This window comes from Natrix helvetica (genome assembly GCF_964273705.1).
Source record: "Natrix helvetica genome assembly, chromosome: 4".
In the NCBI taxonomy this organism is placed as follows: domain Eukaryota; kingdom Metazoa; phylum Chordata; class Lepidosauria; order Squamata; family Natricidae; genus Natrix; species Natrix helvetica.
In genome coordinates, this window is record NC_138550.1 from 3475383 (window position 1) to 3490420 (window position 15038).

At 44.7% G+C, this 15038-nt stretch overlaps 1 protein-coding gene across 1 annotated transcript in view; it reads right to left on the bottom strand.

Annotated features, from left to right (window-relative positions):
* The window catches only part of MYO7A (myosin VIIA), a 122545-nt gene that overhangs the window by 44904 nt on the left and 62603 nt on the right, over window positions 1–15038 (bottom strand). The window contains exons 25-33 of the mRNA XM_081951757.1: window positions 14625–14714; window positions 13161–13288; window positions 12194–12320; window positions 9230–9349; window positions 7605–7778; window positions 6625–6852; window positions 4552–4722; window positions 3299–3416; window positions 1014–1140 (exon numbers count right to left, since the gene is read on the bottom strand). Of these exons, the coding sequence (XP_081807883.1) occupies window positions 1014–1140; window positions 3299–3416; window positions 4552–4722; window positions 6625–6852; window positions 7605–7778; window positions 9230–9349; window positions 12194–12320; window positions 13161–13288; window positions 14625–14714 (1283 nt within the window). The remainder of the gene's footprint in view (window positions 1–1013; window positions 1141–3298; window positions 3417–4551; window positions 4723–6624; window positions 6853–7604; window positions 7779–9229; window positions 9350–12193; window positions 12321–13160; window positions 13289–14624; window positions 14715–15038) is intronic.

Sequence of the window (15038 nt, forward strand, 5' to 3'; positions counted from 1 at the left end):
ATTTCCTGCAAGAGAGCATCCAAAACTAAATTTGGTTTTGGCTTCCGCGTTCTGATTTGCTGGTGACAAATTGGCAACGATTCTGCCAGTGGGCAGAACGAGGCTGAAATAAGGACTTTAATATTGCTTACAAGCTGATAACCCGGTGTTGCCCAGGTATTTATTCATCCTAATCCATACATTTATCCTCAAAAATAATCCCAGACCAAACGTAATTTCTAATGTTGGATTTTCACCCCCTTATCAGAGGGAGCCCCCTTGTGGAGTACTGTGCAGCTGTTGCTATGACAACTCCACTGCGATGTACAGTAGAAGCCATTTTACGGCAGTATGGTAGAAGACATTTTGAGGCACAACAGGCTGTATCTTAACAGAACACACAGACATACCGAGCGGTGTTAGGAGTGTCTTACCCCCACGGTATTTGTTTCCAGAGAGTAAGTCATACCGTAAGTAAGTCATGTGTACCGAGTTTGGTTGAAATTGCTCGAGGCATTCCAGAATTATGCTGGAAAACACACACACACACACACACAGAGCCATTTAGATGGATGGATGGATGGATGGATGGATGGATGGATGGATGGATGGATGGGTGGGTGGGTGGGTGGGTGGGTGGATGGATGGATGTATAGATAGATAGATAGATAGATAGATAGATAGATAGATAGATAGATAGATAGATAGATAGATAATAGATAGATAGATAGATAGATAGATAGATAGATAGATAGATAGATAGATAGATAGATAGATAGATAGATAGATTCGGGATTCAGACAGGTGTTAGCAATTCTCTAGAAAATTGGAATTTGCCACTTAGAATTGTGTTTCTCAACCGCCAACTTTAAGATGGGTGGACTTCAACTCCCAGAATTCCCCAGCCAGTTGGCTGGGGAATTTTGGGAGTTGAAGTCCACCCATTTTAAAGTTGACAAGGTTGAGAAATATTTCCTTAGGGCACTGTTTATGCAGTTATGGATTACCTGTTTTTTTTTTTTTTTAGGTCTTACCTATTGCTGGAGACAGCTGTTATCTCCGGGAAGGAAAATTCCAGAAGGACCTGTTCTTGTTCATCTACGAAATATACCCCGGTCCAGTTCACAGCTACAATCAGTTCGTTTTGTGGAAGGCTGGGACCTGGTAGTTAGACAAAAAAAAATCAGAAAAAAACGTGAAGGATAGGCAGGTGTGGTCTCATCCCAAATGTCACCCCAAGCACCTGTAGGCAAGACAAGAAGCAATGGATGGAAACTCATCAAGGAGAGAAGCAACCTGGAACTAAGGAGAAACTTCCCAACAGTGGGGACAATTAATTAATAGGACAGCTTGCCATCGGAGGTTGTGGGTGCTCCATCAATGGAGATTTTAAAGAAAAGACTGGACAGTCACTGGTCTGGAACGGTTTAGGGGCTCCTGCTTGAGCAGAGGGTTGGACTAGAAGACCTCCAAGGTCCCTTGCAGCTCTGTTCTGAACTGAATTAGATATGTCTAGTTTAATGAAAAGAAGAACTAGGGGTACATGCTAGCAGTCTTCCAATATTTGTGAGGGTAGGTGGGTGCCACAGAGAAGAGTGTTAAAATATTCATGGATGGGAGAGACATGGGAACAAGGTCAGCCAATGAATAGGCATAGCAACTAAGTCAGGCCAATGGGAGCTCTGAGTGTGCAAAGAATTGAAACAGAAACTTAAGCCGTCTGTGCTCTGAGAAGTAAACCAGCAGTCTGTCTGGGCTTGTCTGCTGATATGAAAATAACTGCTTGTGTTTGCCTGTAACTCTCCTGCCTTGTGTTTACCTGGAAGAGCCACCTGTTGGTATTGTACATTTATTCATCTATTCTTATGTATATAAAGAAGTTAATGAATCCTGCTGCATCAGTTGTCTGCGTGTGATTTCTGGATTTGAAGTTATGCAACAAACTCTAACAAAGAAATGGTCAATTTATTTTCCAACAGCCACAGATTTGACCTCAGTGGTCGCTAAACGACCACAAATTCAACCTCAGTGCTCACTTAATAACCACAGATCCAACGAATGACCACAGTGGGTTCTCTTAATGTCCGCCACAAAAGAGGTCCAAAAAATCATACGACCATCATGAGTTACGACCAGAATGGGCAGGCTCCATTATGGTCATATCTCAAGGACTAACTTCACCCTGTGCTAGAATTCTACCAAACAGGTTTTCTGGCAGAAACCATTTATAAACCAAAATAAGACATTTATTACTCCATTCGTCCTTAAAATATCCCACCCGAATGACTGTAGGCTCAGTCATTCAGGTGGGATTTCTCTTTTAAAAAAAGTTTTTTTAAATCATATATAGTTACAGGTATACATTCATATAGTTATTGTTCTTGTTTATCTTTATCACTTTTACATATTTGTTTTTCCGTATAAAAAGTTAAAATATACATTCTGCGTTGCTTTTCTTACCATCCCATAAACCTATTTTCTATTATCTCCATCCTGGGTTTTTTTCTTTTCTTTTCCCTCTCCCTCCCTTCTCTACTTCCTTCCTTCCTCCTCTCCTTTCCTTTTTCTACTTCCCTTACCTCTCCCCTGTTCCTCTTTTCCTCTTCCCCCTCCTACCCTCTCTCCTTAATACAATACAATACAATACAATACAATCAATACAATACAATCAATACAATACAATAATACAATGCAAGACAATCAATACAATACTACAATACAATGCAATACAATCAATACAATCAATACAATACAATACAATAATACAATGCAATACAATCAATACAATACAATAGCAGAATTGGAAGGGACCTTGGAGGTCTTCTAGTCCAACCCCCTGCCTAGGCAGGAAACCCTATACCGTTCCAGACAAATGGCTATCCAACATCTTCTTCTTCTCTTTCTCCTTCTCTTTCTATCCCTTCTCTTTTTATCCCTTCCCTCCTTCCTCTCCAGTCCTCTTTCTTCCTTCTCTCCCCTTTCCTCTCTTCTCCTCTCCTCCTTTTCTTTTCTGTTGTTGTGGTTATCTCTTTTCAACGCTCATTCAGATGGGATATTTTAATGATGATCACACAGAAAATATTTGAGGTGTACAGGAGAAATATCCAGGAAATGTTTTTAAAACTCCATCAACACATTCGGAAGTTGACCTCAATCTTGCAGCATTTTGTGATTTTGGAAGCTTCCCAGAAGCTTGCAGAAGAGCCCTCGTGGTCAGGAAAAGTTGGCAACTGAATTGCGTGAGTGACCTCCCTACGTGTTGTGCAACAGTGTTTTGTGAACCTGCCGTCTTCGAGCGATGGGAAACGTTTGGGCTTACCTGAAAACTTAAACGCTTCGTAGAACCTGGAGAACAGCAACGGCCATTTAAAACGAGCAAAGTCCACCACTTCTTCCTTAACTCTTTTAGGATCCATCCTCTTCTGAGTATATATTCCCTGGAAGGCAAAAGAGAAAAAAAACGTCTTGGGAACCTGTTGACACGGATTAGCAGAATAACAGAGAGGGAAGGGACCTTGGAGGTCTTCTAGTCCAACCCCCTGCTCAGGCAGGAAAACCTCTACTGTGGTTAACCCTCTAAACCACATTTCAGACAAATGTGTGTCCAATCTCTTCTTGAAAACCTGCAGTGATGGAGCACCTACAACTTCTGGTGGCAAGCTGTTCCACTGGTTAATTGCCCTCGCTGTCAGGAAATTTCTCCTTAGTTTTAGGTTACTCCTCTCCTTGATTTGTTTCAATCTTTGCTTCTTATCCTGCCTTTGGGTGCTTTGGAGAATGGATTGACCCCCTCTTCTTTGGGGCAGCCCCTCAAGCTTTCTTTCATGCCTAAGGCGGGACTAGAACTCACCATCTCCTGGTGATTGGCCCAAAGTCACCCAACCAGCTTTCAAAGCTAAGGTGGGACTAGAACTCACTGAATCCTGATGATTGGCTCAAGTCATCCAGCAGGTTTCCGTGCGTAAGGTGGGACTAGAACTTATCGTGTCCTGGTGATTGGTGACTGGCTTTCATGCTTAAGGCTGGACTAGAACTCACTGTCTCCTGGTGATTGGCCCAAGTCATCCAGGTGGTTTCCATGCCTAAGGCGGGACTAGAACTCACCGTCTCCTGGTGATTGGCCCAAGTCATCCAGGTGGTTTCCATGCCTAAGGCGGGACTAGAACTCACCGTCTCCTGGTGATTGGCCCAAGTCATCCAGGTGGTTTCCATGCCTAAGGCGGGACTAGAACTCACCGTCTCCTGGTGATTGGCCCAAGTCATCCAGGTGGTTTCCATGCCTAAGGCGGGACTAGAACTCACCGTCTCCTGGTGATTGGCCCAAGTCATCCAGGTGGTTTCCATGCCTAAGGCGGGACTAGAACTCACCGTCTCCTGGTGATTGGCCCAAGTCATCCAGGTGGTTTCCATGCCTAAGGCGGGACTAGAACTCATGGTGTCTTGCTGTCTAGCCCGGTGCCTCATCCCCTGCAGGTGGTCCTTCTACGGACTTTGACAGGGAGCTTCAGCTGGAACTATCCTGCATTCCCTCCCTCCCGTTGCCAAGGAAATCCATCCGATTTATCTATTTACCTTTTTATGGGCCGCAATGATAAACTGAGCCCACTTCTCCACCGTTTTGGAAGGCGTGATCTCTCGATCAGGGATGTAGGAGGGTATCAGATTCAGGAGACGCTCCAGGACCATTTCGGATCCATAATCCACGTAATATTGCTGGGAAGCTAATTCGGCTATATCTTCTTCCTGCAAAGAACCGTTCAAAACGGACCCACCATGAAATCTACAATGGGAAACTATTGAGATTTCGAGACAGAATCACAAATTGGCGGCGTGGAAGGATGTATAATTATATAAATATAATGATGAGAATAGCTGGGAGTTGTAACCAGGTCTACATCTCGGCCAAAATTAGGCTGGGGGGAGTGGGGAGGGGGGTGTTAAAAGCACTATGACTATATATGTATACTTTAATTGTTCTACTTTTTTTTAAAGGAGGAAGATATATGTTAAAATTAAATATGTATATTGAAAAGGAATTATAAATACCATCAACATAAAACGGAGCTCACTCAGAAGATGAAATACACCAGATAAATGAGATGAAGAGTGGGAAGTAGAGGAGAGAGGTAAGGGAAGAAGAGAGGGATAGGAGAGGGGGGAGGAGTGGAGGAGAGAAAGGAGGAGTGGAAAGGGGAGAGAGGAGAGGAAGAGGAAGTAGAGAAGGGAAGGATGACAGAGGGAAGAAAGGAGGTAGGGAGGGGGAGGAGAGAGGGAGAAGAAAGTGATGGATAAGGTACAAATATGGTGTATGGAGAACAGAAGAGCCAAGAATTGTTTTGGGGAGTTGATGGTAAGATGAATCAATGTGAACATTTAATAATACAATATGTTGTTGGCTATGTAATAGTATACGTGTGATTATATGTTATGAAAATGAAAAAATAAAAAACTTTATTTATATATATAATTTGTTTTCATAGATTTTCACAGTGTAGGTATGCTTGTCTTGTTGTATTCGGGTCTTTTCCCGTGTAAGATTACAACATGTATATACAACACAAATATAAAAAGGCAACATTAAAAATAAAAAATATGGTTTTCTGCCTGCATGGTCTTCTGCAATGAGCCGAAGGACAGAAAGGGGGAGTAGTGAGCTTCCTCCCCTATTTGGGCATACCAGGGGTTGTAACACAAATACATACCTATTTCCCTGGCTCAACTGATAAGGAGGCGAGCCTGTGGCTTAGTGGCTAAGACTTCTGCCTAAGATATAATACAGCCCAGGTTCGAATCCCAGTAAGGGTATGGCTAGCTGATGAGAGCTAATTAGCTCGAAATAGATCTATACTAGTCTCCCTTTATTTATTTATCAGTACAAATACAAAACATGTATGTATGTATGTATGTATGTATGTTACAACCCCTGGTATGCCTAAATATACCAGGGTTTGTAACACAAATACATACCTATTTCCCTGGCTCAACTGATAAGGAGGCGAGCCTGTTCGAATCCCAGTAAGGGTATGGCTAGCTGATGAGAGCTAATTAGCTCGAAATAGATCTATACTAGTCTCCCTTTATTTATTTATCAGTACAAATACAACAGATATATATATATATCTTTTTAAGCCCACAGCTTGAAGATGGCAGGTGTGATCCTGCCGAAACGTTGCAAAGACAATCTCAACCTTACACGGGAAAAGACCCGAATACAACAAAACCAGCATATATATATATGCGGCCACATCAGAGGAGGACAATCCAATTCTAAAGACTTGTACCATTGTACCATTGATTGATCGATCAATCGATTGATTGATCAGACTCTAGGGTGGCCCATGAGAGACAGAACTTGGGGTGGCTCACAGCAGTAATAAGAAATGAAAACACAATAACAGCAAAAAGCTGGCATCACAGTGCTTCTTGGACAGAGCAAACCCCACCTCTGACCGCAATCTTAATCAGAATAGAGAGCTGGAAGGGACCTTGGAGGTCTTCTAGTCCAACCCCTTGCTCAAGCGGGAGACCTTAAGCAATTTCCCCTCACTAATCCACCCTCATTTTAGGATCCGAGTTTTATTTTTATCCAAGGTTTCGGCTTGCCCTGAATTGTGAACGGGGCAGGGACTCCAAATCCCTACTTACCTTATCGCACCGGTACTCCCCAAACTTCACCCCTCGGACGATCTGCTGGTAAATGAGATTGGTGGCGACGTAGTCGTCGGTGGGGTTGTGCCAGGGGGTGAAGATTTCCTTTCGGAAGAAGAGCCTCCAAGGAGCATTGCGCTCCTGGGCACCTTGCTCCTTGGCAAACTGCTCGCACTGCGAGATGGCATCCATGACGTGGTCGCTGCCGCTTCCGAGGGAAGAGACCTGGCAAAGAAGAGAGAGGAAGCCGGCTGAGCGGCTTTAGGCCAATCACCAGGCGACGGCGAGTTCCAGTTCCGCCTTAGGCATGAAAGTCAACTAAGTAACTTTGGGCCAATTACCGGAGATGGTGAGTTCTAGTCCCACCTTAGGCATGAAAGCCACCTGGGTGACTTTGGTGAGTTCTAGTCCCTCCAATCACCAGGCGACAGTGAGCTCTAGTCCTGCCTTAGGCATGAAAGTCAACTGGGTGATTTTGGACCAATCACCAGGAGACAGTGAGTTCTAGTCCCACCTAAGGCATGGAAGTCAACTAGGTGACTTTGGGCCAATCACCAGGCAATGGTGAGTTCTAGTCCCTCCAATCACCAGGCGACTGTGAGTTCTAGTCCTGCCTTAGGCATGAAAGTCAAGTGGGTGATTTTGGACCAATCACCAGGAGACAGTGAGTTCTAGTCCTGCATTAGGCATGAAAGTCAACTAGGTGACTTTGGGCCAATCACCATAGATGGTGAGTTCTAGTTCCGCCTTAGGCCTGAAAGCCACCTGGGTGACTTTGGTGAGTTCTAGACCCTCCAATCACCAGAAGACAGTGAGTTCTAGTCCCTCCTTAGGCATGAAAGCAAACTGGGTGATTTTGGGCCAATCACCAGGAGACGGTGAGTTCTAGTCCCACCTTAGGCAAGTTTAAAACACGTGGACTCCAACTCCCAAAATTCCCCAGCAACCTTCTTGAGGTTCCCATCGCTGGTTCGTACCTTGTCAAAGAGCGCGATGTAAAGGGAGAAGCCAAAATGGTCCCTCAGGCTTATCTTGTCGGCCAACGAGCTGCAGAGCTCCTTGGCCGTAGTGGCCGAGTCAGTTAACAAGGTCTTGGTGGTGCCGTCCATAAATGTGATCGGAAGCATGATGGGCTTCTTGGATTTGGTCGCCTGGAACACAAGTCCACAAGACACAACAATTGCCATCTGAAGCTGCGCCCGCCTCCAAGAACATTTGGGCTGCCCCGGAGTTGCCGCTGAGCATGCATTAGGGGTAGTCCTCGACTTATGACCGGTCGCTTAGCGACTGTTCAAAGTTACGACAAACTCCCCAAAAGTTACTTATAATATGGATTTGAAGTTCCAATGGGCACCCCCTCTCCCATATCACATGCCCAGTCTGCATTTACCACCAATTGCAGCTCTCTGAGGACATCTGTACGCAATTTGCTGTTGTGGTCGGCCGATGGCCTGCGGAGCTGGCAGCAGTGTTGGACAGTGAGGAGGTTGGGGAGGAACACGGGCCAGTCCAGGAGTCTGGGGGAGGCTCTGATGTGGGCTCTGCATCAGATGCAGGGGGGGGGGGGCAGGACCATCTGGGAGTTATGGACTGCCTCCAGAGACGGACATCAGTGAGGCAGAGGAGCAGGGTGGAGCTCCTCCTGTATGCACAGAGCTGCCAGAAGGCAAGAAAAGGGGCGACTTGGGAGTAAGGCTTGGAGGTGTTTGGCCCCTCCCATAGGACCTAAAGGAGGAGCAAAGGCACATGAGCCTTTGCAGGAAGCGACTTTGTTCATCCTGGTCGGTTTAAATTCTGAAACTCCGTTTTGATTCTGTGCTCCGTGTGGCCTTGTAAGCTAATTGCCAATTAGGCAGCGTTTCAAGGGAGAGAAAGGTGAGTAATTAGCCTTATCCCGAAAGACTTTGGAAGCCTACTGTAGGACTCTTTACAAACTATTTGGGACTCATTACGGGTTGTGAATGAACATAATTCACAGCCTTTGAAATAAAAAGAGAGTTTTGGGGACTAAACATGTGCTTTTTAGTGTATCAGGAAGCCTCGGTCAGAACATTTGCAATGTTTTTGCCTCAAACCAGCATTTTCTCCCCGTTTTTTTTACAAAGTCCTTGACTTACAACCATTCGTTTAGTGACCGTTCCAATAGTTGCAACGGCACTGAAAAGAAAGTGACACCTGACCCATTGTTCACACTTACGACCACTGCAGCATCCCCAGGGTCACGGGTTCAAAATTCGGAAGCTTGGCAGCTGACTCATATTTATGACGGCCGCAGTGTCCTGGGGTCACGTGATCCCCTTTAGTGACCTTCTCGACAAACCGAGTCAATGAGGAACCCGGATTCACTTAACGACCGGGATACTAATTTAACAACCACAGGGATTCGCTTAACAACCGCGGCAAGGAAGGTCGTAAAATGGGGCAAAACTCACTGAACCAAGGTCTCACTTAACAACAGAATTTTTGGTGTGGTAAGTCGAGGACTACCCATAGTAAAGAAAGAAGTGAAAACATTGGCCAACGTCTGGCCAACGGGCATTTTCAAGCTGCCCATGGCCACCATTTTGTGATTGCGCCCACTGCCAGCCTTCCAAAGGGCTACCTGAAGCTCCAGCCAGCTTGGGGGCTGCGTCCTGGTCCCGTTGACAAATGTCCTTCTGAGCCTCTCCTCACAATAATGGCCATAGCCTGGGGGACCCCCGATAATGAAGTTCCTTAAATACTGTTCAGGATACAGAAAGCCAATATGAAATTTTTTTTAGCCATAACTGATATATTTTGGGAAACAAAATCAGAAATTTTGGCCCGTAATTTAGCTGAGTTCTTCATTCAATGCACAGCCAGAATATTTTTTTTTTGACATTTATTGATTTATTTGCTCAATTACCAGCAACATTAATAAATAATAAAAACGAAAGAAAAAAACCCCCAAGAAATAGAATTAGGATCAAAAAAATAGGTGCAAGTATATATTGGCAATTATAAAATAAATCAAATATAGTATACTCTAAACATCTCATTAGGATAACACCCTGTTTATTCATCTAACACTATTAAAACTAATATAATAAAACTATACATTAAAATGTTCAATGTACAGCCATGATTTGTTAAGAAATTTATTGATTTATTCGCTCAATTACCAGGAACTTTAAATAATAAAAAAGACAGGAAATAGAATCAGGATCAAGAAAATAGGTTGGCCCAATGGTGGGTTTCAACTTTTTTTAGAACCTCTTCTGTAGGTGTGGCCTGCTTTGTGGGTGTGGCTTGCCAGCCATGTGACTGAGTAGGAGTGGCTTGCCAGCCATGTGACTGAGTGGGAGTGGCTTGGCAGTCATGTGATTGGGTGGGCGTGGACAACTTGTAAAATGTGGTGAAACTCACTTAACAACGCTCCTGTTTAGCAACCAAAATGTTGGCTCATAAACTCTGGCATTTGAAGCACGCAAGTCTTAAAGCTGTCAAGTTACAAGACCCTTGTACCCCTAACCCTTTAGGAAAAAAAAACCCCAGGGGTGTTAAACTTGACAGCTTTAAGACTTGTGGACTTCAACTCCCAGAATTCCTCCTCCAGTCATGTTGGCTCAGGAACTCTGGCATTGAAGTGTGCAAGTCTTAAAGCTGTCAAGTTACAAGACCCTTGCACCCCTAACCCTTTAGAAAAAAAACCCCAGGGGAGTTCAAACTTGACAGCTTTAAGACTTGTGGACTTCAACTCCCAGAATTCCTCCTCCCGTCATGTTGGCTCAGGAACTCTGGCATTGAAGTGTGCAAGTCTTAAAGCTGTCAAGTTACAAGACCCTTGCACCCCTAACCCTTTAGAAAAAAAACCCCCAGGGGTGTTCAAACCTGACAGCTTTAAGACTTGTGGACTTCAACTCCCAGAACTCCTCCTCTCGCTCTTCATTTTGATGATGTGTGGATGGCCGGGGGGAGGGAGCTGGAACCGGTTCTAAACGGCACTGTAGATTTGTGGAACCTCTTCCATAGAAAAGATTAGAACTGGCAGGAACCCACCCTGGTGCAGTTATATATTGGCAATTATAACATAAATCAAATAGAGCTGCGATGGCGAGGCTATGGCATGCGTGCCACAGTTGGCACATGAAGCCCTCCCTGTGGGCATGTGAGCTGTCGCCCCAGCTCATTTTACCCATGTCCCTCCTAAAATAGGGTGCTCAACCTTGCATGCCATATTCTAGGGCCTACACCATTTCTGACAGATGGCAGTCCAATATCTTCTGGAAAGCCTCCAGGGATGAAGCTCCCACAACTTCCGAAGGCAACTTCTGTTCCATGGGTGGATTGTTCTCACTGTCAGGAAATTCCTCCTTATTTCCAGGTTGAATCTCTCCTTGTTCTATTTCCATCCATTATTCCTTGTCTGGCCTTCAGGGGCTTTGGAGAATAGCTTAACCCCCTCCCTTCTGTGGCAGCCCCTCCAATATTGGAAGATGCTATCCTGTCTCCCCTGGTCCTTCTCTTCACTAGACTAGCCGTGTCCAGTTCCTGCAACCGTCCATCGTATGTTTTAGCCTCTAGTCCAGCGATGGCGAACCTTTTTTGGCTCGCGTGCCACAAGTGGGGGGAGCGCAGGGGGGTCGTGTGCGGGCATGCCGCACCCATAATGCAACGCGTGACCCCCCCAGTGCGCATGCGCGCACAACCCCCCCCCCCATTTTTACATGCTTTTTTCGCTCTCCCCAGGCTCCAGAGGGTGGTTTTAAGCGCTCCGAAGGCCTCCGGATGATCCCTGAAGTCACTTCCGGTTTGCTCGGAGGGTGGTTTAAAGCATTCCGAAGGCTTCAGGGAAGCCTCCGGACGGTCCCTGAAGCCTCCAGGGGGGCGGGGGGGGGGCTCTTTTCACCCTCCCCAGGCTCCTATAAAGCCTCTGGAGCATGGGGAAGGCGAAAAATAGCTTTTAAAAAGGTGAACTCAGCTGACAGGGCAGCGCCTCGCGTGCCCTGACAAATGGCTCTGCGTGCCACTTGTGGCACACGTGCCATAGGTTCGCCATCACTGCTCTAGTCCCTTCATCATCCTGGTTGCTCTTCTCTGCACTCTTTCTAGAGTCTCCACATCATTTTATACTGTGGTGGCCAAAACTGGATGCAGTACTCTAGGTCTGGCCTTACTAAGGCTTTATAGAGTGGTATTAGCACCTCCCTTAACCTTGATTGTATCCCTCCGTTAATGCAATTTAGGATTGCGTTGGCTTTTTTGGCTGCCGCTGGACACGGCTGGCTCCTATTTAGCTGGTTGTCCACTAAGACTCCCAGATCCCTTTCCCAGTCACTGCTATTAAGCCAGATTCCACCCAGTCTTTTGGGTTTTCTTGCCTAGGTGAAGTGTGAGCAACACAAAATGGAAAGGAGCAACTTTCTCTTGATCTTGATACTCTGCTGATGAGCCAATAATTTAGTCTAGTCTTCATCTCCTCCAAAATGCAAACACAGATGGAATATGCCAGCTTTTCTCATCCAGGCAAGTTCTCGGAAGCTCTTTGGAAACCAAAGATATTCCCATCACCCAGGCCAAGAAGGTGGCCCCATCCTTGACTTACCTTGACAAATTTCTCAGAGGGGGAGAAACAGCCCACGCATAAGGACACCAGTATCCATCCTCTGGCGTGGCTGTTTTTAGAAGGATTTTGGGTCAGCTGTTTGCAGATTTGGCAGTAGATTTCATCTCTGCCACAAGAAGAAGAAGAAGAAAATGAATGATGTGGCTTTACTTTACTTGCTAATCAAATCCATTTGAAAAATCTTGGAATCTCCAAATCTTACAGTCTCCAAATCTTGCAGTCTCCATCTCTTGGAGTCCCAATATCTTGGGATCTCAAATCTGGGGATCTCCAAATCTTGGGAGTTTGAAAATCTTGGAATCTCCAAATCGAGGAGCCTGGAAATCTTGGGAAATTCTCCAAATTTTGGAAAGTTCTCCAAATTTTTGGAGTCTCCAAATATGGGAGTCTGGAAAATTTGGAATCACCAAATCTTGGAATCTCCAAACCTTGCAGTCTTGATACTATCAGAGTCTCAATATTGTATAGTCTTAATATTTTAGAATCTCAAATCTTGGAATCTCCAAATTGAGGAGTCTGGGAATCTTGAAAAACTCTCCAAATTTTGAAAAGTTCTCTAAATCTTGAAATCTCCAAATCTTGGGAATCTCAAATCTTGGAGTCTCCAAATTTTGGAAAGTTCTCCAAATCTTGGAAGGGTCTCCAAAAGCACTGAGGTACGTATAAATGAAAGACCAAAGGTGTCCCGAGGGTAGATTCAAAGAAAGTTGCAATGGTAGCCATGGTGTCCAGATCTGAAAGTCCACCTGCTTTCAATGTCCACTACAGGGCTCTGATTACATGATTGTGTCACCATCTTGATTTTTTAAAATATTTTCCTTGTTATGGCCTTTGGATTTTAGGGCACAACACTCCTTTGATGGCAGTTGGTTGCTGATATTTTGGGGTCCATCTCTGCAATGCACACCTGAAGCACTTCTCCTCCCCCCCCCCCCCGATTTCTAACCTTAAAGTTGGCCTCAGGATGCCATTCCCAATGATGAAATGCAGTTTCTCCAAATTGGACGTTGGCCGATCCTCCAGCATGCTGTTCCCCTGGACGGTGAACTCGCCATCGTGAAGGCGTTTGGTCACCTGATGAAGCAACAGGTCACGGGTACAATTTGTGAAATAGGTCAACGTGGCAGTCCGCAAACCAAGGCAAGCTGGAATGTGAGGAGGACTCATTTCTTACAATACAATACAATAGCAGAGTTGGAAGGGACCTTGGAGGTCTTCTAGTCCAACCCCCTGCCTAGGCAGGAAACCCTATACCGTTTCAGACAAATGGCTATCCAACATCTTCTTAAAGACTTCCAGTGTTGGGACATTCACAACTTCTGGAGGCAAATTCTGTTCCACTGATTCATTGTTCTAACTGTCAGGAAATTTCTCCTCTGTTCTAAGTTGCTTCTCTCCTTGATTAGTTTCCACCCATTGCTTCTTGTCCTACCCTCAGGTGCCTTGGAGAATAGTTTGACTCCCTCTTCTTTGTGGCAACCTGAGGTATTGGAACACTACTATCATGTCTTCACCCTAGTCTCATTCTATCTAGAATAGATCTCTAAAGTTGGCCAATTTAAGACTTGAGGGCCCACTGTCCCAAGTTCACCCATCACTGTTCTAGATCAGGGGTCGCCAAACTTGGCAACTTTAAAACTTGTGGACTTCAGCTCCCAGAATTTAAGACTTGTGGACTTCAACTCCCAGAATTCCTCAGCTGGGTGGGGAATTCTGGGAGTTGAAGTCCACAAGTCTTAAATTCTGGGAGTTGGTCCACAAGTTTTAAAGTTGGAATGTGAGAAGGACTCATCTCTTTGCCCTATTCTCAATCTGTCTAGACCAGGGCTCTCCAAAACTGGCAAATTGAAGATTTGTGGACTTCAGTTCCCAGAATTCCCCAGCCAGCAAAGCCAGCTGATGAATTCTGGGAGTTGAAGTCCACAAATCTTAAATTCTAGGAGTTGAAGTCCACGGGTTTTAAAGTTGCCAAGTTTGGAGATCCTCGATCTAGAACAGTGATGGGTGAACTTGTGACAATGTGGGTCCTCACAGTTACGACTAACACAACTTTCCCGTGGTCACATGATTGTGATCCAAGGATTCAACAAATTGCTCACATTTATGATGGCTGCAGTGATCTTTGTGATCTTCCCAGCTAGTTTCTGACAAGCATGCTTTGATTGCATGATTCACTTAACAAAGGCAGTGGATTCGCTTAGCAACTGTGGTAAAAAAAAAAAGCTTGTAAAATGGGCCACGGCTGACTTTAACAACTGAGCTCGATTGCGGTCATAAGTCCAAGACTACTTGTATTGTCAAGATTTTACTGTAATGACAGTTTTAGCAAATCTTGCTTGTGGGAAACCTGGAAAAAGCCAAATTTCTCCACTCGGACTGTGATCGGAGGCCTGGATGGTGGCTTACTCACCTCTTCGGTTAACTTTGATTTTTTCTTGAGGGTTAAGGAGACCAATTTCTGTCGCACACTGCTCTTCTTATGGCCATCTAGATGAGCACTCTGTAAAAGAAATATCCCCGTGTCAGAAATAATCATATCTTACATCAGTATTTCTCAACTCTGGCAACATTAAATGGGTGGACTTCAACTCCCAGCATTCCCTTGTCAGCATATGCTTACATTTCTTTCGATTTCGATTTCTTGATTTCATTTCTATCATTTCTATCATTTCTTATTTTTTTCCTTTCGATTTCAATTTCCTTATTTCTTTTCTATTATTTCTATTTCTTCCTACTTCTATTTCCTTATTTCATTTTCTTTTTATTTCTACTCTATTCTACTTCTAATTCCTCATTTCATTTATATCATTTCAGGGGGGGCGGG